The 26,412-nt window shown below is 49.9% G+C and overlaps 1 protein-coding gene across 1 annotated transcript; it reads right to left on the minus strand.

Annotated features, from left to right (window-relative positions):
* Positions 1-2,167: 2,167 nt before the first annotated feature.
* sesn3 (sestrin 3) lies at positions 2,168-16,434 on the minus strand. Its single transcript, XM_023792555.2, has 10 exons — positions 16,159-16,434; positions 7,558-7,623; positions 6,883-7,074; positions 5,914-6,096; positions 5,305-5,547; positions 5,063-5,210; positions 4,315-4,433; positions 4,042-4,232; positions 3,721-3,865; positions 2,168-3,583 (listed from the first exon to the last, which is right to left on the minus strand). The coding sequence occupies exons 1-10, from the start codon at positions 16,237-16,239 to the stop codon at positions 3,497-3,499; spliced, it is 1,455 nt and encodes a 484-aa protein (XP_023648323.1). The 5' UTR covers positions 16,240-16,434; the 3' UTR covers positions 2,168-3,496.
* Positions 16,435-26,412: the final 9,978 nt, after the last annotated feature.

Genomic DNA, 26,412 nt, shown 5'->3' on the forward strand with positions numbered 1-26,412 from the left:
AAGTTGTATAACGGATGTTTACATAATCTAGGCTACAGTGAAGGACAACCCCAACCATTACTAACACGATTGACAGCATAGTTGTAGCGTGTCTGTTGTTCACCTCTTCCAATACCAAGTGTGTCCCATTGTTTGTAAGACATACCTGGGCATATATGCTGAATGGGGCAAGGTTCACTGGATGGATGGATGGATACATACATACAGACTTTATTGATCCTGAAGGATATTAAATAACCTTCTCAACACGTTACTGTGTATTTAAGAGGCAACAGTAGTGACAAAACACAAAGGCTGGTTGTTTGAACAGCTTTATTGAAACAATGAGATTCTTATTTTTTCCATCGAGCAACTGCAAAATACAATCTGGCTGAATATGATATAACTATAATCGCTGAAAGCCGACCCCACTGTTCCGTACCAAGATGTAGTAAAAAACAAAACAAAAACAAAAAAAATTAATGGGAGGGAGAAGAAAAGTGTAGGAGTCACCGCGCAGGAGTCACCGCGCAGGAGTCACCGCGGTAAGCATCTGTATATGTTTGCCTTTCTAATTTTTAATTATGTAAAAAATCTTTAATCACAGTTTCATTTCAGTAGGGCCTGAATACACACAACACACTGATGACAAACCCTTCCAAGACACAAACACGCTCACTCAAACACACACTGCCCACGGGGTCCCGGTCACAGGGCGTCAGACTTGGGACAAGGCACTGCGGTCTCTTACTCCATTCCCGGTGCAAAGGCTGCTCGACGGACCAGCAGAAACGGAGCCATTCCTGCACATGCACCCGGAAGGTCACATGACCTTCAGGGTGCCGCGCCGCCTAAAACTCTCTTAACACTTCTAGCTTCGGTTTCAGTCAGGTCGAACAGCTGGGAAATTCATTCACCTTTTCCAAAAGCAGGCAGTCAAGTTCAGCTCATTGAAATGGTAAAGAATATTAAACCTATAGTAGAAATAAACAAAATCTTAACCAAAAATTCATACGACTTTGTAAATAAAAAAGATGTAGAAGTAAAATTTTCATAAACTACCTACTTAGTGATACATCTAAAACCACTGGTGTACATCAGAACTGAGAGACTTTAGGTTGGAGTCTGTGTTAAGATGTGTTCAAACATTCACATGTAATGTAAGACAAGAAGATTATACAAACATTCACGTTTCAAGTCTATCTTATGTAAGGTATATGGTTTCATCTCTAACTTTCAGTCTAATCTGTATCAGATGGGGGTCACGACATTATGAACACCACAGTGAGGGTGGGGGGGGCCCGGGGACACCAGAGTCAGGGTGGGGGGGGGGGGGGGGCACAGACACCACAGTGAGGGTGGGGGGGGCCCGGGGACACCAGAGTCAGGGTGGGGGGGGGGGGGGGGGCACAGACACCACAGTGAGGGTGGAGGGGGCCCGGGGACACCAGAGTCAGGGTGGGGGGGGGGGGGGGGGCACAGACACCACAGTGAGGGTGGGGGGGGCCGGAAACATTACCCTCCATGACCCCTTGAGAGTTCTGCTGTACACCAGGGTGCTGCAGAGCTGCAGGAGAACCAACCATCGTCAGACCCCTCACATTCCGACCCAGATGAGGAGGGGGGCTTTGATTGGCTGAGAAAGTCAGCTACCCCCCTCCCCACCACAGAGACACACGTACCCGCACTCGGGGGGTCCTAAGTAGCCCTTAGCCAGTCCCGGGTCTCACAGCCAACAGTCTGCTCCTAAATTTAAATGCAGACTAGCTTATTCAAGTCCTCAGCTGAATTATGCTAACAGGCATTAGCACATCGGCTTCACCATTGGACAGTATGGTAGCCAATCACGAGGCGGGTACACAGATGAAACCAGGTGGTCTGCATGACTACTAACACTGGACTGAGCGGATGAAGGTGGACGTGTCAGAAGTGAGAGCAATCGCAAGAGAGGGAAGGTACGCCATTTATGATACGCTCAGCATATGGCCCGTGGCAAGCAGCTGGTAAACATCTACAATAAAAAAACAAGGACAGAGGAGAATAGAAGCTTGCGAAGGATTCGTCCCTCCTCAAAGGTTTTCTCTCTATATTTAACTTTCAGTAGAAATATATACATTCATGACATCGTAAGACGTACGATGGGTCAATCAAAGCAAACGCTTAGGTGAGGGTTTCAAGTTTAAATCAATTTCTTTTTTTGGGGGGGGGGGGGGTATGTTCCAGAGCACTAAGTGAACTTATTCAGTTTTTTTTCTGGAATTTGCATACGTATTTAATACTGAACAGAACATGTCAGAATGGCTGAGACTGGGAACCAGCAAAACCAGTCTGTGACATACTGTCAAAAAGACACGGTTCCTGAAAGAGCCGCCACACTGTCACATGAGGTTTGCCTTCAGTGGGCGATGCTCAGGGACACGGACGTTAAGGAACCAAACCATCTTTAAGTCCTGAAACTCAACAAATGTGCAAAAAAATCTTTGCAAATATGAATACTACATATATTTGCATGCAACTGAGCTGAATTCTCCTAAGGGTTCATACTTTAGTACAGTATTTCTATTTGTCAAACTCTTCTACAAAATAGAGGAGATGAATATTGCACTTAAGGAATTGTCCACTGAAGGTACACAGAGCTGGGAGATGAATTTCCTACCTCTTCAGCTCCCCTGAGCCCAATGTCACTCACTCCATCCTCGGCCATGGCAGCACGACCACCTTTCAGGCCGTGGAAGCGGAGGATTCTGGGATACGCCAGGATTTGCATCACTTCCTGGGTTCACTTAACTGAACCAATGGCGTTACTAGGAATGACCAGTGGTGACTTGCTAGGAGAGAGTGGTCGTCCTCTGGTAGTAGAAGGCCACACAGTGTCATTTGGCATATAAAAATGCTGGTGCGGGGGTTTGAGAGGGAATCTCCCCATTTCAAGGACGGGGATGTAGTCCAAATTGGTTTAACACTCTTGGGTTCGGCTGACTAACGTGACTATAGGCACTTTCCCGTGAGGAGGGGGCCCGCGAGGGGGGGGCCTGGAGTGTCACCCGACCTGTTATTTATATGCAAATGGAATATATTTTTAAGCATAAAGGTTACTTGGCCAGAATGCCGGAACATTCTACGTACTCATCTCCCACTTTTCAGTGACTTTCACATTTTCAGAGCACTGTCCTAACGGCGGATGGACGGAGGAGCCGGCCAGTGTTTCACACACACCGATTTTGCCCTGAATGTTATCAGAGATCCGCTCTCCAGATGGCCCAGGCTAAACACCTCTCAACGCAATGCATGAAAAAGAGCCACCAAGCCAGTTAAACTGTTACTTCCTCAGGTACTGTCCAGAAATCTGGGGGTGGGTGCGGGGGCAGATCAGGCTTTGCTCAAATTGAGGCACGATATTGGTGCTAAGGTGTGGAGAAGAGCCAGGGGTGAGGGGAGTCATGGGGACACAAGCACAACCCCTTTTGTCTGCCAAAAGGAGGCCCAGCTCAGGAGCACCCCCTGGTGGCTGGAGGCTTCAGGTCAGGTAGCGGGTAATGGCACGCAGAGCATAGAGAAGCTCAGCCTGCATCCGAGCCTCCATAAGGAGGAGGTTCACGTGAACCTGAAAGAGAGAGAGAGCATTAGAGACATATTCCACAGTCCCACAGCAGGCAGGGTTAGGGCACAATCAATCACATCCTGGCATAAAACACCGGAAAGCGCCATCGACGCTCCACGCAGAACATGACACACACGCACCTTCTCGGAGTGGCGGAACTGCCGCCAGTAGCTGTCGTACATGCGCCGCGTGGTCCTCTCCGGGTAGCAGGTCACGGTCTTGATGTAAACCTTCAGACTTCGCTCAAGCAGCTGGTTCACCTCGCCATAATCATAATCATCATACCTGGGGGTGGAGGGGGTCCGTACTGAGAGGAGCAGAGCAACTCCAACCGCATGCAGAGTAAATAATAAGAATCTACTCAGGGGAAGGACTCCCTTTGCTATGGTGACCTGCAATAAACATGGCCGGTTAATCCACGTGCTTCTCGGCAGGGCTGACGTTCCCCGAGGGCTGCTCACCTTATGCCATACATGCAGTGAACGTAGTTGAAGAGCGCCCTCCGCAGCATGGTGGTGTCCACGTCCTCGTGGATGGCCATATTGTAGTATGTCAGGTTGTAGACCGTGCAAAACCGCTTGTCGAGCAGGAGTCCGATGTCCGAGTAGAGCCGGTTGACCAGGGAGAAGCCGTGCACCTCCCAGGAGAAGTCCTGCATGGAGGACACGGATGAGGACCCCGCTCCCGGGTGCGACGCGTTCAAAGCCCGGATCATCCGACTGCTTCCCACCTACCTGGGCCCGGAACGTGGGGGGGTTGTCCTCCCCGTGCCTGGCGAAGTCCTGATAGCCGAAGGTCGCATCCTCCACGAAGCGGGACACTTGGGAGGTCGGGATCACCTCGTCTTCGAAGCCTGTTGCGATAAAGAGCCTAGAGTAAGCAGATCCATGGGAACGCAACACTGTCGGGGCAATTAGGGCCGTGAGGCAGCCACAGACACGCACAGACAGACGCACAGACAGACACACACGCACAGACAGACGCACAGACAGACGCACAGACAGACGCACAACCACACACATAGACATGCGCACAGACACACACACGCACACACACTTGTGCTCTCTGCTGTCACACTGTTACACAACGCCGCCGCCCCCCCCGGGGGAACAGGCCACCGTAAAAGTGACTTTTGCAATCCAGGTCTCCTGCGGTCAGTGCCGGGGTTGCTTGGCAACGGCCCCCGTCGGCCATCCGTCTGTTTGCTCTGTGGCGCTGACGCCTCATGGGACTTGGAGAACCCGCTGAACCGCGAGACGAACCGTGCTGCTTGCTGCCCGGGACTCTCATTACTGATGCCAGCGCTGAACCCGCGCGATTTTCCCTCACGGCTGACGGATCTGTCAGCGTGACGTCAGGGACCCCAGTGGGACTTTGGATGGCCGCGGACTCGCCGGCGTGGTGCGTGATGTCACACACGTGTGCACAGCGCACGGTATGAAGTCTTAATAAGCATCGGCCAGCGACCTTCTGGGCACGTACCTGTGGAGGCCACCAGGAGGCTCTCTTTCTTCTCCTTCTCAAAGCGTGTGGCCATCTCCTCCTGCGATGCCTCCTCATCCTCCCGCTCCTCCTGCAGCCTCTTCATGCGCTCCATCAGTGCCTCGAGCTCGCTCACCGAGTCGATCGTCTGCAGTGGGCAGCAGCACTGCAGTTAGCCAGAGGGGCCAGCACAAGGCAGGGCTGCGACCCTGGATGACCTCCAGAAGACGCATCACCCTTACCCCACCACCACCTCCGGCATCGTCGAAGAATGCCTCCTCTGGGCTGCTGTCGCTGTCCAAGTCACACACACACTCATTGTTGACGCTCGTGTGTGTGAAGCCGTCCGGCACCATGCCGTCTCGCTCGGGGTTCACGCCGGAGCCGAGGACGAAGCTAGCAAGAGCGTGGAAGTGAGCGAGGAGCACGACTGCATGCACGAGCTCGGCCAGGGACCAGCTGCTCTCGCCAGTCTTCACCAGTTTCTGAGAGACGGAGAGAGGGGAGAGAGAGATGCGGGGAGAGAGAAAGAGAGACAGAGAGAAAGAGATGGGGTACAGATAATGAGCAGGAACAGGGACAGACGGACAAACGGTGACACAGCAGGTTAATATTTGATCAGTCAAACGAGATAAAGAGCAGAATCATGATACTTCAGGGTTCATTTTAATTCCGTGTAAAGCCAATAAGTGTGTGAATGTGAGTATGTGTGCACGTCTGTACAGATTTCCCCACAATGTGACAAAAACCTGTAACTTTACGTTGTGGGGACATTGTTTCGGTCCCCACAAGGATAGCCTCAACTTTATAAAAATCTGTGAGTGTGTGTGTGTCTGAGAGACGCTCTCTACCTGTATGTGTTCCTTGGTGAGGAGCCAGGGCCTGTGCGCCAGGATCTTGTTGATGTCACAGAGATTCCTCAGCCTCTGGGGGGCGTACTGGAGCCCCTTCAGCCACTCCACACACACCCCCATCTGGTAGAACTCTCGTGCATGCATCTTCACCAGGAAGGAGCACTGATGGCGGGCCGCGGCCTGTGCAGAGCCGGGATGGACTGAGTCAGAACCAGGTCTGGGTCATCGTCATCCACATCGATCTCATCACATGTCTATTACATATATGTATGTGTGTATTTGTGAGTTACAGTGACCACCTTTCCTTTGCCAGTGATTCCTCTGTCAGCTCTCTGACTGTAACTCCCTTGGACTCTGACTCCCTTCTCAGTTCCCTAGTTCTCTGACTGTAACTCCCTTGGACTCTGACTCCCTTCTCAGTTCCCTAGTTCTCTGACTAACTCCCTTGGACTCTGACTCCCTTCTCAGTTCCCTAGTTCTCTGACTGTAACTCCCTTGGACTCTGACTCCCTTCTCAGTTCCCTAGTTCTCTGACTGTAACTCCCTTGGACTCTGACTCCCTTCTCAGTTCCCTAGTTCTCTGACTAACTCCCTTGGACTCTGACTCCCTTCTCAGTTCCCTAGTTCTCTGTAACTCCCTTGGACTCTGACTCCCTTCTCAGTTCCCTAGTTCTCTGACTGTAACTCCCTTGGACTCTGACTCCCTTCTCAGTTCCCTAGTTCTCTGACTGTAACTCCCTTGGACTCTGACTCCCTTCTCAGTTCCCTAGTTCTCTGTAACTCCCTTGGACTCTGACTCCCTTCTCAGTTCCCTAGTTCTCTGACTAACTCCCTTGGACTCTGACTCCCTTCTCAGTTCCCTAGTTCTCTGACTGTAACTCCCTTGGACTCTGACTCCCTTCTCAGTTCCCTTTGACTTCCCTTTAAACTAGCACACTGTGGTAGTCAGCGGCCCAGGCTGCTCACCAGGATGGCGATGTAGTGCCGGTAGTGGAGGGGCAGGGGTCCATCCATGCGCAGCAGGTAGAACTGGCTCTCCAAGAAGGAGGCTAGATACTGCGGGTGCAGGCCCATCACCTGGGTCAGGTGGTCCACACGGCCGCTGGTGGAGAACTCTTCGGCCAGAAGCAAGATGGTATTGCTCTCAGTGGACAGGATCTGCGGAGGGGGGCAGCCCTTACAGATTAACTAGTTTTTATTGTGGGTGCGGGTTTTTGTATTAAATGCCCCCAGGCAAACACCGTGCCCTTGGGCGAGGGGGGGGGGGGGGGTGCGGCAAACTGTCTTGGTCGTTATCAGTCTGTTGTTGTTGTGTTATCTGGTTTTATGAGGCTCTAAATAATGATTAACTGCATTGAAGTCAGAGCCGATGGAAAGTCCCCCCCCTAGGTATGAGTCACAAAAAATCAAACCCACAGCCTCACTCCTTCAGTGGATGGAAATGGGCTCTGGGATTATTTCTTTTGGCCTGGAATGTTCAAAGTTCTACAAGAATCCCAGGAGAAACTGTGGGGGTGTTCAAAGAATGAAGGGAGGGAGAACGTTGAACATCAGGATGTATTGGCTAGGGGGGCTGAGTTATGAGCCCCAGAAAATGGTTGTGATGCATTGTGGGAAGGCGGTGGAGGAACTGACACCAACCTCATTTTCTGGAATGAAGGAGCTGGGGCCGATGGTCTGGAGCTGCGGACGCTTCAAGCCCTGCTCCTTTAGAGAAGGGAGGAGGAGGGGAGGGACAAGGGGTCAGTCCACAACCTGACATTTCTCTATGACCCGGCCCCGATACTGAAGCTAGATAGGTTTGCCAGAGTAGCTGGAAAGAAGGTCCCAGGATGGGCTTGAATGTTGGACCTTTCAGCAAAGGCTACTTATAATCATTCAGCTGGGGGGAGGGGGGTGTTTATGCTGTGCGATCTGCTAGTAAGCATACATCTCAAGAATTTTAACCTCAGCAGTCCAGATTGTGAGGTGGTGAACATCCCTGCCAATCCTACATAATCCAATTCATTACATTCCAATCCAATTCATTCCAATCCATAACATTATATTCCAATCCATCCATTCCAAATAATTACATTACATTTCAATCGAATCCTAACCAACCCATTCCTATCTAATCCAATCCAATACATTACATTCCAGTCCCACCTACTGTAATCCAGTACATTACATTCCAATCCATTCCATGACAGCATTTTGCAACTCCTCTCACAAAGACAAAATCTTAGTTGCCTGAAATGTGCCATAATGACATAATTAATATTCTTTGGGCGTCTGACCCAAGCTGGGTGGCTAAACCTGATATCGCTGGACCGGTCTCGCCGTCTGCTCCCTGAGAAAGCTGCATGGGACTGTCCTAGTGCCCGCAGTCTCCTTCACACTCCAACAGGTGCAGCACCTGCATGACTCAACTACTGACAAAACTGCAGAACCTGCAGGTCTAGAGGTCACATGCACGTACCAGTGGCGGTTTTAGGCATGGGCGAAAGGGGCAGCCGCCTGGGGCGGGGCAGGGGGGCGCAGGGGGGGTGTTGAGGGGCGCAGAGTACAGTTCACCTCTCCCAAATGAAGCGGACAAGAATGGGGGCTAAATTATGTCAGTGACACCTGACTTTCTTACAAATAACGCACATTTCATTCAAAATATTATAAACACAGACCAATAATTTGCACTTTTTTCATTTATTTAATTGTGTGAAATGGCTAATAAAAATAGGTAATAAAAACGATTATGATGTGGAGGTGATTTGGTTTAGTCTTGACTTTTGGTCGTGAGTGACAGCGTTGGGGGTTGGGAAGTCTGTTGATTGTCGAATCGTCGATTACAAAGTAAACACAGCGATGGAGAGAAAAAGGCCAAAGGCTAAGCTGTCAGGTGCCCAATTTAGGGAAAAAAAGAAAAGAAGATGAGGAGAAACGGGCAAAAGATAAAGGTCTGCAGCAATGTTCTCTCTGTATGATTAAGGCATTCATGCCATTATGTTAATTAGCGGTATAACGTTAACTCTTAGGTTTGTTAGCCTTCTTGCTTATGATGCTTGCTATGCTTACCTTGCTAAAAAAAAAAACACAATAAAGGCCTAATATACAAACCATCACAGAAATTCTGATGGTTTCTATTAAATACCATTATGAATCATTAACTTTTTCCAGTGAAACTATTACAAAATTCCTTATTGTAGTGTGTTTTCGGCACTTTTCCAATAGGATTTACCATCCCACCCACCAATAGAATAATTTAATTTTCTTTAGTGTGATTTATTCTATATTTATTCCATATTTTATTTGTATATTATTCTTAATTTAAAATATTTTTTCTTAAATAATATTTGTTTGTACAGAGTATATTTATTTAAGTTATGAGTGGTTTATATTTTGCAAAAATTGGTCTGTTATGGAATGACATGTAGTATTACTACAATAAAACGCGTGGGGTGTACAAAATGTGAAGTTTTGTCATGTTTTTTTTTGGGGGGGGGTGGTGGCTTGGGGCGCCAGGAGGGAGTCTCGCCCGGGGAGCAGTTCAGTGTAGAACCGCCACTGGCTCGTACACACAGGGAAGCACCGTTACGTCAGGTCAGGTCAGGTCAGGTCAGGTCAGGTTGGGGAGAAAGCACTAGTACAGCACATTGCCATACCCACCACGAGATGAAACACCTCGGGGTCCTGTCTGAGGACCCCCCAGATCGACATGTGGTCCAGTCCCATCCTCCGGAAATGGACATCTATCTGCCACAGCCAGGTGTTACGTGGGCGTCCCCTTGGCCTGGTCCAGCCACTCAGGTCCTCAGCAATGAGGATCCTGTGAGCCGGATCACCCTCAGAGAATCACTCCACATGGCCATACCTGATGTTCCTCCTCAATGAAGGTCATGTGCCTCATTCGGGACTCCTTGGTCAACTACTCATTCAACACAAAGTCTAACCCAAACCAGCGGTACCCAAGGATTCTCCAAAGAGACACAGTACCGAAGGAGTCCAGTCTTCGTCTCAAGTCACTGGACAGCGTCCATGTCTCACAGCCATACAGCAAGACAGGGAGCACCAGAGCTCTAAGGACTTGGACCTTCGTCCTTTTATAAAGATCTCAGGAGCACCACACACCCCTTTCCAGTGACCTCATGACCCCACATGCTCTAACAGTCTGTCTATTAACGTCATAGGAAGAGTCACCAGAGACATGAATGTAGCTGCAGAGGTAAGTGAAGCTCTCAACGTGGTCGACGTTCTCTCTGCAGACAGACACATTGCTGATGGCTGTGCCTGATCGGTCAGTAAAGGCCTGGATCTTGGTTTTTATCCAGAACACTTGCGAGCTCAGACACTCAGACTCCCCGCTCTGCCTCTCGAGAGCCCTGATCACAGCCTCCATTGACTCCCCGAAGATGACAGCATCGTTGGCAAAGTCATGAACAGTGAATCTTTCTTCACTAACAGATGCCCCACAGCTGCTGGACCCCAGGGCCCTGCCAAACCCCCTAGTTCATGCAAGCAGTGCCCAGCGCAGGACCACGAACACACCCCTGATGTCCATTCAGTACCAGTGTACAGGCCACTTATAAGTAAAATCTTAATTAAAATTCGTTAAGCAGAAGCTTTTATTCAAAGTGACATACATTTTGGAGAAAACAGGGTCAAACAGTCACTGGAGCAATTGGAGGTTAAAGGTCTTGCTCAAAGGCCCAACAGTGAAGTCACTCTGCCGACCCAGGGATTTGAACTGCCAACCTTCTGATCAGAAGGACAGTGTCCCAAGCAGCTGAGCCACAGACTGCCCCTAGCTGTTCCCTTCCCCTGCTTATCCGCCTGCTGGACGTCAGTCCCAGTCTCTCCCGTTTTCCTTGGCTGGTGTTCGGCTTTTTCCACAGCTGTCAGGTGACAGAGTCTCTTCATTCCCAGCCAAGAGTGCGGGAGGGTGGGGGAAGGGTCAGTTTGTTTCAACAGGGAGATTTACAAATGAAGGGGGCTGAATCTCCCTCCTAGTCCAATTCATCACTCCTCACTGAGACTTCAAAGCCAATATCCAATTACACAGAGCAGAACACGGCTGGGAACGTGACTACATTAACCACAAGACACTCTACAGGTGCAGTAATTTGAGACCCCTTCCCAGAAGGTTGCTGGTTCAAGCCCCACACTGTCCCCTTTCTGAAAAAAGTACATCGCTGGTCAACCAACAGGTAACACTACAAGTAAAACAAATCCTTCCCAATCAAAAAGAAAACTGTTCTTTCAGCAAAGTGAGTTGGATTGAGCCACATAAAAAACCACAGCAGAAGCGAGGCAAGGGCAGGGCCACATGGTCACGTGACCCACCCAGTCACATGACCAGCTCAGCCTATCCTACTTTCAGCATACTGGGGTAAAGCGGAGACGTCCATTTATGAATCACGGGCCTATTGTCACACTTTCCTTTTTTAACTAGAAGCATCAATACTCCCAGGAATTGTTTTTTTGTCAGACAGTTCACATGGCACCCCCACCCTCAGAAACATCAGCCCTGGCCAACAAGCGGCGAAAGGTCAGACGGGGTCCATGGATTGTGTTTCTCCAAACAGATGCCCAGGACCCAGAATCTAATCTCCACCAAAACAAAGCTTGAAGAACACCAGTGTGTAGAATCAGGCTGTGTGACCCCCCCGGCCACAGCCGTTTGCCATTCTGCAGACATTTACAACCTGAATAATCTGAATACCCCCTCATTCCCTGATTGGTGCCTCTGCCCTGGTCAGGATGCCTAGAGAAGTTTATGATTCCCTAAAGATTAGCAGGTTTCAAGTTGCAGAGAGATTATTGTATGTTTACACATCTCTGGCCATCCACAGATAAACCTACCAAATATGCAGAAATCTCCCATGCGGCTCCATGAGCGGAGAGGGGATGGTGAAATAGGTCAGCTGACAGCCAAGAGCACCAAGAGCCATTAGGGGCGTCTCCGGATGACCAGCTTCACCCCCGGCGACAAAGCAGCGGTAGATGGGATTGGATGATGATGGCATGGAGGGTGTCTCATTTAGGGGTCAAAGGTCACAACAGACATCAGTGTAGCGCCTGCAGAACGAACAGGCAGTGTGCAGGTCCGAAATAGGCCCATCCTTACAGCGTCAAACCCACTGACAATCGACAAGGCTTGTCGACAGAGGAGACCGGGGAAGAGACATAAACTAATGAAAGTAGCGTGTTCTGGAGAAAAGCGTGAACACAGAGCCAGGCAAAGTGTTTATGTGACACACCGGTAAAACATAAATCAGGCATCTGGAAGGTTCCAGTCTGGCAGTGAGCAGAGATCACACAGCACACAATGGCTGAGGCTGTGATCTGTCACCTCCACGGCCCCGAATCCTGAGAAAGAGGAACCAACGCACGCCCATTCCCCCCCAGTCCTCAAACTACCCACTGACCACTAACTAGTGTTGGCTGAAGCTGGAACTCAGGCAGGGAGTCCGGCAAAAGACACAAGGAAAGTCAGAAAAGCAGTCATGCTTAATGAGTTAATATTAAATAATTAGATTTTTTACTTTCCTAAATTTCTAAAACAGAAGTTTGTAAAGGATTTGGGGTTTTGAATCCATTGATTGAAACAGGAAACAGAGATATGATTCACGGTTGAAGAGGCATGATATCTATGAAGGCGGGTTTTATGAAAACAAGCCTGGGCGTGTTACAGAGTGTGGAGGGTCTGAGCAAAAGAGCCTGTAGGACAGTCCTGTGGGCTGGAGGCTCCATTCTGCCCTCAGGGGTCTCAGATCAGCTCAACCCCTCAGCATCCCACAGTTTCTCAGCTCCAGCGAATCAGAAACAGGCATCCAGTACTTTGGACATGTCACTCAAAACCTGGCCCAATGCTAATGGATGGGCCAAGTCTGTGAGGCAGGCAGAGCCACAGTCACGCATGAAAAAGCCTGAAAACTCACATCATGCCTTCCTGTCGAGCTCTTTGTCCATCTCAGCAGTCATAGAAGTTTTACTGACACAACAATGTTCTGAGAGCAGAAGGAAAAATGATTGGTTCAGAGAGATAAGAGGAGGCGGGATCAATTTGATGTTATGGTCCCACCTCCTTCACAATCTGATTGGTTATCTCTCTGAACTAATCGATTTTCCTTCTGCCCTCAGAATATTTTTGTGCAAGTAAAACTCCCATGAGCCATCTCAGCGACACAGGTGAGGTAACACCCTGATTTTCATAATCCCCCTCATACAAATTGTTTGGGGCATATTTGCCGTCACTGGTGACACAGTGGAGGAATAGAGAGATATGTCTGATGCTGAACAGCTACCAAGTGCACCCCTAACACACAAGACTGAAGAGGGAGATGGAGAAAGTGCCCTCCCCAGCCAGACCAGGGCAAAGTTCACATTCCAAGCCCAGTCTCACAGACAAAAATAGCCCCCATCTGTAACATGCATTTCAGCCTTTCCTACTTAATCAACAGCTAAGTCAATTATTTCCCTGGAAATCTATGCTAATTCCAAAAATGACGGTCTGCTCTGATCAGATTAGCTACCATTGGCCCATCACATGTCAGAAAAACAGCACTAGGGTTCAATTAGGGCATCTAGTTTTTATCTTCTACCAATGATAACATTTAACTACCCTCCCCCTGCCCCACAACAATGAGCTGACTTAAGAGTCTGCTTAAGCATATTATCACCTCCAGGGCGGCGCCAAAGTGTATCAGCTCAGCCATTTCAAAGCCTCTCCTAAAGTCACCCCAGTACCTGCAGCATCCATGCAATACACTCATACGTGTATTTTTTTTTACTCAACCACCAGCACACTATGTTTGGCTAATCAACACCTCGTTAACTTTTTAACGACTTTAATTAAATAATTAAGTAAGCAGGAGGTGAAATTTAACAAAAAACATGGAATGGCTGGGGTGCCCCTGACCAGAGGTTTGGGAATCGAAGCGGCGTTCATCTAGCCATCCAACAAGATATCAGTAACTTTTGGGACGACAGAAAACATTCTTTTCAGTTCTCATTGTGTTACTCGTGATTTGTACATGCTGTACATACAATGTTAAATAGTGTTTTCATTCTGAGCAAATATACACGTACTATTCAGATAAATATCTTTTGACATTTCCTTTGACTGCCTGTGACTTCTGCACAGTAATGTACCTGCTGAGCAGGACACCGCAGAGGAAGCCCCCACCCTCGAGTAAATGAAGAGCAGACCGGTGCTTGGGCCCCGTGGAACCAAGAACTGGAGGCAGTGGAAACACCGATGCCACCTTCCGGAATGCGCTTGTGTGCACGGGAGAACGACTCGCTGCGAAATCCAGCTGCATGCTGGGAAATCTTACAAACCATTCAGACCTGCACACAAACACGGTGCCGTCCTGGTGAGTTTGCCGTCATGTTTCCCGCCCCCCCCAGTCCATCCTCTTAACCCGCCTCCCTGTCTCTAGGCGGTTTTCACGTTTTTCCGGCCGTTTCCGTCAGCACGGCAGGAGCAGGAAGCCAGAGAGCCCATGTTGAATCAGCAACTTGAGTCCGCGCTCCATTTGCTGCCTGGCAGAGAGTCAACGCGAGGATTACAGACAGACAATGGAAGTTTTACAGAGAGAGGCGGGGGTGGGGGGGGGGGGGGAGGATAAAAACATACAGTGTCCAGTGCAAATTTAAAGAACATAAAAAAGCTTCCAGGGTCAGGCCAAAATCTTCTCATTTTAAGCCCAGTGGGGAGGCCAGCCCGACCGCCCCCAACCCCAACCTTCACGCTGGAGATACGAGAGGAATTATGAGGGCTCATTCCACAGGCTGCAGGAAACCACAAGGAGTTAATGTTCCTCTCCTGCATCTGGACTCGCAGCAGAACCCCTCTCAGAGGCCCAGCAATCGGGTCCCAATCGCATCGAGGGATCCAGAGGCAGTGGCAGCCACACAGTTAAGGAACTACCGCCGCCAGTGACCCGTTACAGCCCGTCAGGCTCCCTCTGAGGCCATCTCTGCTTCTGGACACACACCAGAAGGACACCCCCGGGCCAACATTGAACAATATCAAGAGGCTGGCTGACCAGCGATCCTCCACCAACAGCCAATACCAGCGTAGGTGAACATGGAACACACACCAGCACCACAAACAGGGCAGGAGAACATTAAGGAACATTCAGCCATGGACAAATCATGATATTTTATGAATGAAGGTATTTCCTGATAACATTACACAGCCCTGAGCAGGGCCCCCCAGATGGGGGTGGGTGGGCACCATTCCAGGTCTAGCAGCTCCCTCATACCACAGTGAGTGGATGAGGAGGAAGTTTGGAAAGTACCAGGGAAGGGGCCAGGAGTGTGCCTCTAGCAAGCAAGCACAAAAGTCATGGAATGAACCCAACCCCGACCGGTTCCGATTAATCTGCTGTGCTCTGAGGGCCAGTCCGAAGCAGTGTGTGGCCCCCCGGGTGTGCGGAGACTGTCCCGAAACTAAGTGGGTCATGTGTGCCGCGGATGAGTAATGGCAGCTAAAAATAGCCCGATAGGCTCTCTCCTCTGCGCACTTTCGGCGGCTCATTCACACCATTACCCTGCTACCATTCCCAGCTTCACGCTTCAGAGCTGCGGAGCCCTACAGCCAGGCCGAACGCCGCTCCGCAGCGCCCCCAGAAGTTTTCAAAAGCATTGAAATGCATTGGAAACATCAATACCACCCCCATCACTCCCTTCACGATATATCATATAAGATACAGGGTCGGTGTAGCACTTAGCCGTGCGAAACGGGAGGGGTGCAGGCAGAGGATCAAACTAATCCCTGGACCGTCACCAGTGCTGCAATCTGTGCAAAATAACGGGCCTTCGATTTTATTCCACTAAAATTAGATTGATTCCTCGTAAGCACTTCCATATTCATGACGTCGGCAAAGGGAGCGACGAGTTAAGCGCTACACTACAGTATTCCAGTAACTTTTACATCTAATACGCAAAAGCAGCGTTTCGTACCCATCACAAGCGCAAAACGCGATCATCCGTTACCGATCCGGTTTCGGAAACATCAGGCAACATTGTTTAGGATTGATCAAACAGGTTCCGCTGAACTGGCGGTGACATTACATTTTTAATTCAGAAGTTAATTAAGAAGAGTCAATATGCGATCTGCAAAGCGCAGGGCTACCAGGAACAGCACAACTGGGATATGACACGTTTACTGGAGAATCTGTAGGACTCAGACAGTAACATAGGGGAAAGCGCCGACTGCAGTTGCTAGATCGGAACGCAAAGCTGAGTCGAGGACGTTACCTTTTTCCTGATCACTTTCTGACAGTTGTTACAGATGAGATACTGGCCGGCGCCGGGATGGGAGTCGGCACCCACATTCATGGTGGAAGCTGGTGAGCTGCTTGTTCTCAGGCGAAGAGGGACATTTTCCTGTAGTGGTCCGAGGAATCAGCCTCAGCTCCGACGATGGGGCGGTCCGGCAGGCTGTCCAGAGCAGGGCCACAGGCTGTCGACTGTCCGAGCTCCTTCCCCTTCGCCCTGGCTCCCCATACAGAAGCACTTCTCGGGCTGCGACTTTCCAACTTTAGCCGAAGCGCAGCTCGGTGGCCAATCAAGGGGCGGGGGTGTGTCCGAATCGGCAACGCCCACCCACTTCAGCCTTACCCCTGTCCGTAACTTCAGTGGTCTCCCAGATACACTGGCATTAAAAAAAATCCCATTTCCCCTATCAAACAGTCCAATTTGTCATCAAAACGGACTGTCTGCGATCATTTATATACTTATTAGAAATAAATACATTGTAACATTACATTTTCGAACTATAATCAGTTAATCCAATCAAAAATTCATGAGTTAGAATTATTCAGTATGCAAGCTAACCGCTTAAACTATTGACAATCCGAAAAAAGTTCGTAAAAAATACCGATATGGCCGTAAAATTTGAAAACGAGCTATTTATCGTCGGTGTCGTTACAGCTATTTGCAGTTGTTTAAAACAGCTGTAATGACCCTCCTTATCGCTATGGTAGCCGAAGGAATATAAAAATCGTTTTTCTTAACCGTTTGTTTGCGAAATGCCTGATAAGTTGTACGCAGCTCATTTTTATTAGATTTGACGTAGTTTGGCCTCTATATGTTTTTATTGGATATTTGCATCAATTTCTGTCTTGCGAAAGAAAACACCGCAGAAGAACATACGTGCGTGGCGGCACACGCGCGCGCGCACACGTGGATCGTGTGCAGCCGACACCGCGGTGAGAGGAAGGGGATCCAGGTTTTGGCGCGCCGGGGGTTAGCCTTCAGCCTCCTTCCACTGGGCGTGAGTCAGCCAGCCAGCCACCCGTCAAGGAAAGAAGCCTATGTGCAGATGCCCAATCCCTCGCTCCCCCCAGAAAAACATTCCTCCCCGATCGTTGACAGGGCGATGCATATGTTGTGTTCCCACAGGTGCATGCAATTCATCTTGCTGTATGTTAATGATCCAGGTGGTACACATTACATAGAACAAAGCAGCAACACATGAATGACAAGACACCAGTAAACTCAGCCAATATAGTTAATCACCCGAGGAAAGTTCAGCAGCTGAATCAGCAACTGCCAGTGAAAACTGGTAGTAAAGGTCTTTCTATATAGACTTACCATTAATGTGCCATTACTTGTTATAATTAGGTTAAAGAAAATAACTAAGTTACCAAAGCCTCTCCTGACAAAGGGAAAAGCAGTGTTTGTAAAAGTGTATCTCAGAAGGTGTGACTAGATAAGATGATTATGACTTTAAAAGACATGCCTCAGAGACCACTCTGTTTAAAAACAAACAGAGAATATCAGTGTAGCTCTCATCTACAGTCATACACCAGCATATAGCTGAACAGCAAACTGAAAAACAACATTTCAGGGCCTCCCAAGTTTTTTCACCCAGCAACAACGTGATGTCAGCAGAAAGACCGTGCGACCAATCATAGCATCCGCTGCACAGGAGTGAGGTCACACGGCGGTATCCTAGCAATGGCCAAATGCCTGTCAAACCTGATGGCGCTGTGCACTTCCTCTGAGCTATCAGGACAGACGGCGTGTATCCTGAGAAGCAGAGCGTGTTCGTGCAGGATGCCCCACCACCTGCGATTAACAGGAAATCATAATAATAATAAACCCGGCCTTATAAAATAACAACTTATTTAGTTTCAGCAAGTTTCAAAAGTGACTGTAATTACATTTAGAAAAGAGACCAAAGAAAAGCTCATGGCGCAGTGCTTGAATTCTCCGAAACACAGAACAGCTGTAAATATCAGCTGCAGCTTGCGGCTCAAACAGACGGCTGCATGCCACAGAGCAGATCTGCTGTAACAGTGCCGTCCAAACTTTGCGAAGCTCTCAGCTGGACTTTTTTTTGCTTTTAACAGTAAAACAGAGGATCGGCGATGGTGGGAAGAAGGCAGGGTGACGAGCTGTACAATGAGTTGCTGTTTGGTGAGGTTCAACCCGATCCACCATCTCTCCCACTGGGACATTGATGGATTCTCTAAACTCAGCATGTATCAGAACAATAGTGAGTCCAGTAGGTTGTGAAAGAATTTCATAACACAATTAAATTAATGAGCTTCCCAGAGGTTTAAGAAAACATCTATTCATGCGGAGTTCTGCTCTCAAATTTTTTTACCCCTGTATCTCTCACTGGATCACTCTCTCCCTCTCTCTCTCTCTCCCTCTCTCTCTCTCTATAACCTTCCCTCACGCCCACGGATCATCCAAAACCTCAGTGAAGCCATGAGTCCCATTCTTGCCTCTCGGACGGCCGGCTGCTGGCCCTCCTTCACGCTAGCGACTGCAGACGCATCCACTCCACGTGTTAATTATTATCCATCTCGGTGCCAGTTACGCCGAACAAAATTGAGATCATGACCCACATAACCACTCTGCTGTGAGAGCCGTTTTGCCGCGTGTATGTGTGAGACTCACACGGACGTTCACACTCAAATCTGGTAGTGCTATTATCTTATTCTGTCACCACTAACCCTTCATTGCTATAAAATTGACCAACAGAAAAAAGGAACAGAGTATAGGCTGCACCTCTCCCCCCCACCATGACACTGACCTGGATGAACAGATAGATGTGGATGGATGGATTGATGGATGGATGAATGGATGGAAATTTCAGCTCTGTGAGTGATCAAATACAAAAGGAATTTCTCCTCCCTTTCCTGGTGTCTGTGTTCCTGCTGTAAGACGTGGGCCCTGCTTTTCGAAAGCTGCGTTGTCACAGATGTGAGCTTTCACGTTTTCCCCTGGTGCTCTAGCCCACCATGCTTGGGTCACTCCTAGTCTGTTTAAAACACCACAATCAGTGTCTCAGGTTACACGTGGGCTGAGACTCGTGCAAATCACCTCAGGGATCTCTGCAAACTAACATCACAAGCTGGAGGACAGATCGCCAGCGCGGAAGCGAAGCCCTCGCTGGCCCCCGAGAGCAGATGAACGCCCCCCCCAGACAAAACTGAGAGACGAAACACACTGGGCTTGTGTATAGCCAACATATCTGTTCCTGTGGATGTTTTCCTGTCCCAGAATTCCTTGGTTCTTAACTGATTCTTGATACCTACATGGTTCAAGATCCAGGATTTGAGAGTTTACTGTCCTATGAACAATAAACAGTCAGTTCATAAACTCTGGAATCTTCTCTTATTCTCAGTTCTTGCCATTCTTAACCTGCAGAACATTTCTTTCCACGGAACGTCATAGTGGCTCCTGTGGAGTTATATTGTCATTGCTTTGATTACATCTTCCCCTTAGACACACCATGTACTGGCAGTTTTTACGGGGGGTTTATGGCTGTGTTTACAGAACATTGGGTATTAGCTACAGGTCACTCATTCAGCTATGGCAGATGCCTGCAGGTGGTGAGGTTGTAATATCCGAAGGTGGTTCACGTCAGCTCCCTGTAGCTCCATCTTGACAGTCCTTCACTTGCCCACTTGCTCGACCTCACCAGGACGAGCTTGAGGAGGTGCTGCTGATTGGCAGCCAGCATAGCCCCCCTAACTCCATTTTAAAAGGCACACTGAGGAGTCCAGGCAAGGCAAGATGACCCCCCCCCCCCCCAACCTCTTACTTCATCCCAGAGCATACAAACTTATAAACCAGATTAAATGGGTGCATCATGTTACAGACCGCCCCCCCCCCCCCCACTCTCAGCTTAAACCCACCCCACCTCGTTCATATACCAGGCTTTACTTTGAAACTGGACAATACATGCAGAGTAACATATGCAGTGTCAGAAGAAACATTTCCTGTATTCGAGACGTGTGTTGATGTGTCTTTCTTTCGAGGAGAAGATGGGGTTTGATGTTCAGTAGAGGGTTTAAATTCCACCCCCGGGGGAGGTGCGGTTGGGGGTAGTCAGGGGTACCATCCTTCAGGTGTACACTGGGCTACGCTGTGGCTGGGGATGGAGGACGGGCAGGCATGAGCATCGATGGCACGAAGAAGCACCTTCAGGAACCGTCACAGAGATGCAGGTATGCACACGCCAAGCACGCGGAATTAAAAATCCCCACCCACCTACCCAGCTAGCCAGTCGGCGGTGGGGGGGGGGGGGGGCGGTGCTGAACCAGTGAGCCTCAGTGCCTCGAGTGGCGGATCCCAGCACCTACGCATCGTGACACTGCAAAAAAAAGAAATATTTCCTTTAGTTAGCTGCCATCCTGCTGCCTGCACATGTAGCTTAGAAGAGCCCAGAGTCCTGCGCAGAAACGCTGAGGAAAGTGAAGCCTCCATCCACACGCTCCGTATGCACACTTCCAGAATCCACTCCCCGGAAAACAAACAGCCATCGTCGAGCCGCTGATGCAGAAGTCAGCTGAGGAGCTGTTTGTCTTCCCTAAATGAATGCTGGGAGTAAATATGCGGAGTCTGGGATTATCCTGATTGGCGGATCACTTTATTTTACGGATGAGCTCTCTGGCTCATGCAGCTTTGCGTGTCCTGGATTCTCTGCCTTCCCCTTTGACTTCAAAAAGTCACGGAAGGACAGTCCATTTGTCAAAAATAATCTGCAGTGCAATGCCTTTTCCTCGGTCCCCAGAATTTTAGTGATTAATTGTCATTGTTGACACACCACAGTGCACAACAACGAAATGTGTTCTTTGCATTTAACCCATATGTGACATCGTGACATAGCAGGGGGCCGCTAATTCAGCGTCTCGGGGAGCAGTGCTTGGGGGTGGTACCTTGCTCAGGGTACCTCAGTGGTACTTTGCTGGTCAGGGATTCAAACCTGCAATCTTTCAATTACAAGCACACCCCCCTAACCATTAAGCCAGCACTGCCCACATTGCCCACTCCCCAGTGTCCGGAGATTGCGATCTCCTGGCTGCCTAGCCAATGAATCCCAACAGGTGACTGTCTCTTGCTCTGCAGGAAAGTCCTGCATAGGCATGCCCTGCTGTTTCCACTGAATCCCCCCCCCCCCAACACCATCGGCAAATAGCATCTTCAGTGCATGTGGGGGTGGCTGACTTGTTTTCCCGCGATGACAGCTCCTGCCCGCGAGCTTCGTGGAGCCGTTCTGTGTGAGCACACAGGAGGAAGAAAGGGGGAGACAGTGACAGAGGGAGGGAGAGAGAGATGTAGGGAGGGAGAGAGAGTAAGAAGGAAGGAGAGAGAGACAGAGAAGGAGGGAGAGGGAGAAAGAGGGAAGGATAGAGAGACTTTTAAAACCACCTTTACTCACACAAAGGCCATCAAATCACTCAGGAAAAAATATAGAGGGAAAGACAGAGATAGAGAGAGGGGGGAGGGGGAGAGAGAGAGGTAGAGAGAGAGTAAGAGGGAAGGAGAGAGGGAGGGAGAGAGAGAGAAAGAGGGAAGGAAAAAGGGAGAGCTAGGAAGGGAGAGACAGCAAGAAACAGGGAGAGAGAGGGGGAATGAGAAAGGGAGAGGGAGGGAGAGAGAGAGAAAGAGAGAGAGAGGAGAAGGGGAGAGAGAGACCTGCTGTTCCAACGGTTGTCAGCTTCTCTCCTCCAAAGGAAACAGCAGAGGAATAGAGGAGCCCAGGTGTGTCCCGGGCACCAGGCCCCTGCACACGCAGCTCAGCGACTCCAAGGGATGTAGCTTTAATCATAACTGGAAAATGGACAGGATTAAGCAACAGCCGATCAGTGTCTTACTGTGCAGTGGGGGACCATCATGGTTTTCATCCTGCTGAAAAGGAAGTAGATGCAGTTTTGAAAAGACTAAAGCAGTCATATATCTCAGGCTAATTCTCCTGTCTGGAGGAGTGGAGATCTTCCTTAAACTAGCTAACAGGGAAGCAGGAGGTCAGCTGGGGTAACACAGGGCTGGATGTGGGCTGATAACCTGAAGATCTGCCAAGGGTCATTGTTGTACCTTTGACCAAAGTGCCCAACCTGAATTATTCCTGGAAGACGCCCAGGTGCTTTCAAACTATAGATCATTCAAAACTGCCTTGGCTTTAGTGGTTCATACCAAATGTCCTCCAAGTTGGACACATCTTGTTTTAGGACATGCATAAGCTAAATTCCTGGTCTAGATGAGGGTATGGGTCTCGGATGGATCTTCTCAGGAGGCCATGGAAGAGGCAGTCTGGTCAGTTTCCAGGACAGGCAGTACTACCATCTAGCTTTAAAACATCTTCTTGGCAGGGCGAACCAGAAAGTGGAAGGAAGCTTATTGTCAAAGGGCTCAGTTTGCAGGATGTTACAGACTTTCAGAGCTTTGCTGTGTGATTAGGATCAGCTGAAGTGCTCTAAAAAAGCAAGGCTGACATCAGACTGTATGGTATGAAAAAACATGATTTTATAGGCAGGGCAAAGTTTCACAATGTAATTAAACAGCCTACGCTCCTTTACACAGCTCTCTCATATCAAACTTGGAGATCTTGCTCATATAATAAAACTAGGGCAGCCTTTGGCTCCTACTCACAACAGCCAATGAACAGTCTGTTTGAACACATGTGACCCACTGAAGCCACATTCGTATTGGTGGACGGTGTTTCAGCTGTTTCCAGGCTACTTCAAAGTGATTACGTTAGCTACCACTTCACATCTGCCGTTACACTTTTGACAAACGCAACCTTACTGTCATAGTGTTAAAAGGCAAGCTTATTTCTTGGTCTTCCTGGTTGTACTTTTGACTGATTGGATTTTGACTTCAATCAGTATTGAAAGACAGACAGACTTTTCTCAACTCGATCTGTGGATCTTCGGTCCATATTTAAGCCGAGTCATTAACCAACATAGCCACAATGACTATGAGAGACGAAGATACAATCTCAGTATGGATCTTATTTATATCCATGATCTGAGGATGAGCTGGCATGTTTTTTTCTGACCTGTGACTAGATGCGGTGGCAGCGGGAAGCCCAGAGCCTCGACCCGTGACGGAGATGAACGTGAAGCCCAGAGCCTCGACCCGTGACGGAGATGAACGTGAAGCCCAGAGCCTCGACCCGTGACGGAGATGAACGTGAAGCCCGGAGCCTCGACCCGTGAAGGAGATGAAAGTGAAGCCCGGTGCCTCGACCCGTGACGGAGATGAACGTGAAGCCCGGAGCCTCGACCCGTGACGGAGATGAACGTGAAGCCCGGAGCCTCGACCCGTGAAGGAGATGAAAGTGAAGCCCGGTGCCTCGACCCGTGACGGAGATGAACGTGAAGCCCGGTGCCTCGACCCGTGACGGAGATGAACGTGAAGCCCGGTGCCTCGACCCGTGACGGAGATGAACGTGAAGCCCGGAGCCTCGACCCGTGACGGAGATGAACGTGAAGCCCGGTGCCTCGACCCGTGACGGAGATGAACGTGAAGCCCGGTGCCTCGACCCGTGACGGAGATGAACGTGAAGCCCGGAGCCTCGACCCGTGACGGAGATGAACGTGAAGCCCGGTGCCTCGACCCGTGACGGAGATGAACGTGAAGCCCGGAGCCTCGACCCGTGACGGAGATGAACGTGAAGCCCGGAGCCTCGACCCGTGACGGAGATGAACGTGAAGCCCGGAGCCTCGACCCGTGACGGAGATGAACGTGAAGCCCGGTGCCTCGACCCGTGACGGAGATGAACGTGAAGCCCGGTGCCTCGACCCGTGACGGAGATGAACGTGAAGCTCGGAGCCTCGACCCGTGACGGAGATGAACGTGAAGCCCGGTGCCTCGACCCGTGACGGAGATGAACGTGAAGCCCGGAGCCTCGACCCGTGACGGAGATGAACGTGAAGCCTGGAGCCTCGACCCGTGACGGAGATGAACGTGAAGCCCGGTGCCTCGACCCGTGACGGAGATGAACGTGAAGCCCGGAGCCTCGACCCGTGACGGAGATGAACGTGAAGCTTGGAGCCTCGACCCGTGACGGAGATGAACGTGAAGCCCGGTGCCTCGACCCGTTGCACCCCGGCCTGGTTAAAGGCCTCTGCTGAGAAGTATCAGCAGTGTTTGAGGGGGGGGGGCACATTCTCCACTTATTCCTGCATCCCCCAGCTGACTCCACACCATCTTCACGATCTCCGAGTCCCACATGGGTCCCAAGGGTTCGCACGGTCGAGCTATCAGCCGGATTCAGGACACAGGAAGAGTGACAAATGCTAAGATTTTTTCATGAAAAACACTCCAAATAACACCCCCCAAAAAAACCAGCAGATTGGATAAACATTGTGTGAGTGTTAACACACTGCCCAAGCCGCAGTCTTAGAGTTACGGTCTTCAGAAAAGGCACAGATCCAGGGATTGCCACCTTTTCCCCCTCATTCTGCTGGTCTACCGCAGGAAGTACCTAAGTTCCAAAGTCTTTGCCATGTCCCCCCAGTGGGGGGGAGCGGGTTGTTGCATTTCAAACATGGGGGGGTACTAGTGCTATAAGCTTGTCACGGCTTGTTACGCCAACACGTCGAGGGCCAAGCAACGCCCCACAGCATCTCTGTGCGAATGACTTCCTGACTGACAATCCCCTTTCACTGGGGGTTTCCATCCAGAAATCCATCATGTCAAAAAGCTTGCATCTCATTTCAGACCTTTAAATAGCATGCCCCGCCCCCCCGGCCATCGGGGGTGGGGAGGTGATGCATGTAGCTGATCCTCATTCTCCAAAACCTTCCAGACTGTCCTTCGTTGCCTCGACCTGTTGGTCTCTGGATGGAGGCTCTGGAGATGACATCAGGGTCCAGCTCAGCTGTTCTTCAGCAGGTGCCTCCTAAACAGAGTAGTGGTGGTGATGGGAGGGGGGGAATTTGGGTGATGGGCACTAGCCCAACTCTGTCACACCCCCATTCCCAGCTCAGCTCATGCATGCCACTCGGAGGACCTTCACCTTCACTGGACTGCAGCTGTCAAGCACTGCATTCAGTGTGTAACTGAACACTCCTGCAGAGGAGATGTGAGCAGGCAGAATGTTCTGGAGGACACAGAATGGACTTTCATATGCCAGCACAAGAAAACGAGAAGCTGACGGCTAAAGAACGGGGGAGAAGCTGAGTAATGCCGGAAGAAGAAGCTGTCACAGGGGGGAGAGATCAGCTGACACCCTCCCCCCCCCCATTCAGACACCCGTATAGCTGTGTGTGTTGCTGGAACCTTCCCTGCAGCTGTGTTTGCGGAGAGCTCTGTACCTGATCCTCATCACAGGCATGTAAACCCTCCAGTGCTCAGCATGCCTCTAGGTCCCCCTCGCTAACAGGGCAACACTGCCCCCTGGAGCCAGGGAGGACTTCGATCAGTGCCGCAGGTCTGGAGCTCAGACACGGGGTTCATCTTCAGCTCCGAGGGGCATGGAGGAAAGGAAGAAAAAACAGACAAATGGTGACATGTGACCTGTCCGGTGTTCCCGCCCTTTCAGACCTCCGCCAGGGTCCCCGTCCCTCCCGCCCATGGTCCAGCTGTTACTGCTCTGGCTAGATGGGACCCACTTCCAGCTGGGGCCCCGAGGAGAACTGACCGTTGCTGGAATGCAGCTCATAACGCAGTGATATTCATCCCGAGAGCAAGGTCCAGAGCGCCAGAGGGCCAGACGCAAACAGGACTGTTTAGAGGTGAAAACTTCAGTTCACTACACACTCAGACACAGACATTTTGACCTGATACTGTGATTCCAGAGTATTTAGTGAATTAAACTCTGATGTAAATTCGCAGGCAGCTGGTATTTCAAAAAGAATGCATATTCAAATGAAGAATCTTTAAATACTGATGGATATTAAGTACTTATCAAGTACAAAGGTTTCTGTACATTATGTCATCTGCTGTAACTTGTTAACGAAACATCAGTTGGCAGTAAAATAGCAGCAAGCGGGTCCTTTCAGCTGGACTGGGCATGGGCTGCATTTGTTTAGTTTGGGGGGAGTGCGGGCGGTTCTGACTTGAGGCCCCACTAACCCGCAGACAGGGAGAAACAGCGACTGGTGGTAAATGGAGACAGAGCTCTCTGCTACCCAGTCACAACACTTAATGCAGAGGTTGGGGGGCAGACATTATTCACCACTCTCAGAGGTGTCACCCAGCCATGACATCAAATATCACTCGACGTCCCACAGAATGCAAACAAAAATATGGACATAACTA

The sequence above is a fragment of the Paramormyrops kingsleyae genome, chromosome 17 (assembly GCF_048594095.1).
Source record: "Paramormyrops kingsleyae isolate MSU_618 chromosome 17, PKINGS_0.4, whole genome shotgun sequence".
Classification (NCBI taxonomy): domain Eukaryota; kingdom Metazoa; phylum Chordata; class Actinopteri; order Osteoglossiformes; family Mormyridae; genus Paramormyrops; species Paramormyrops kingsleyae.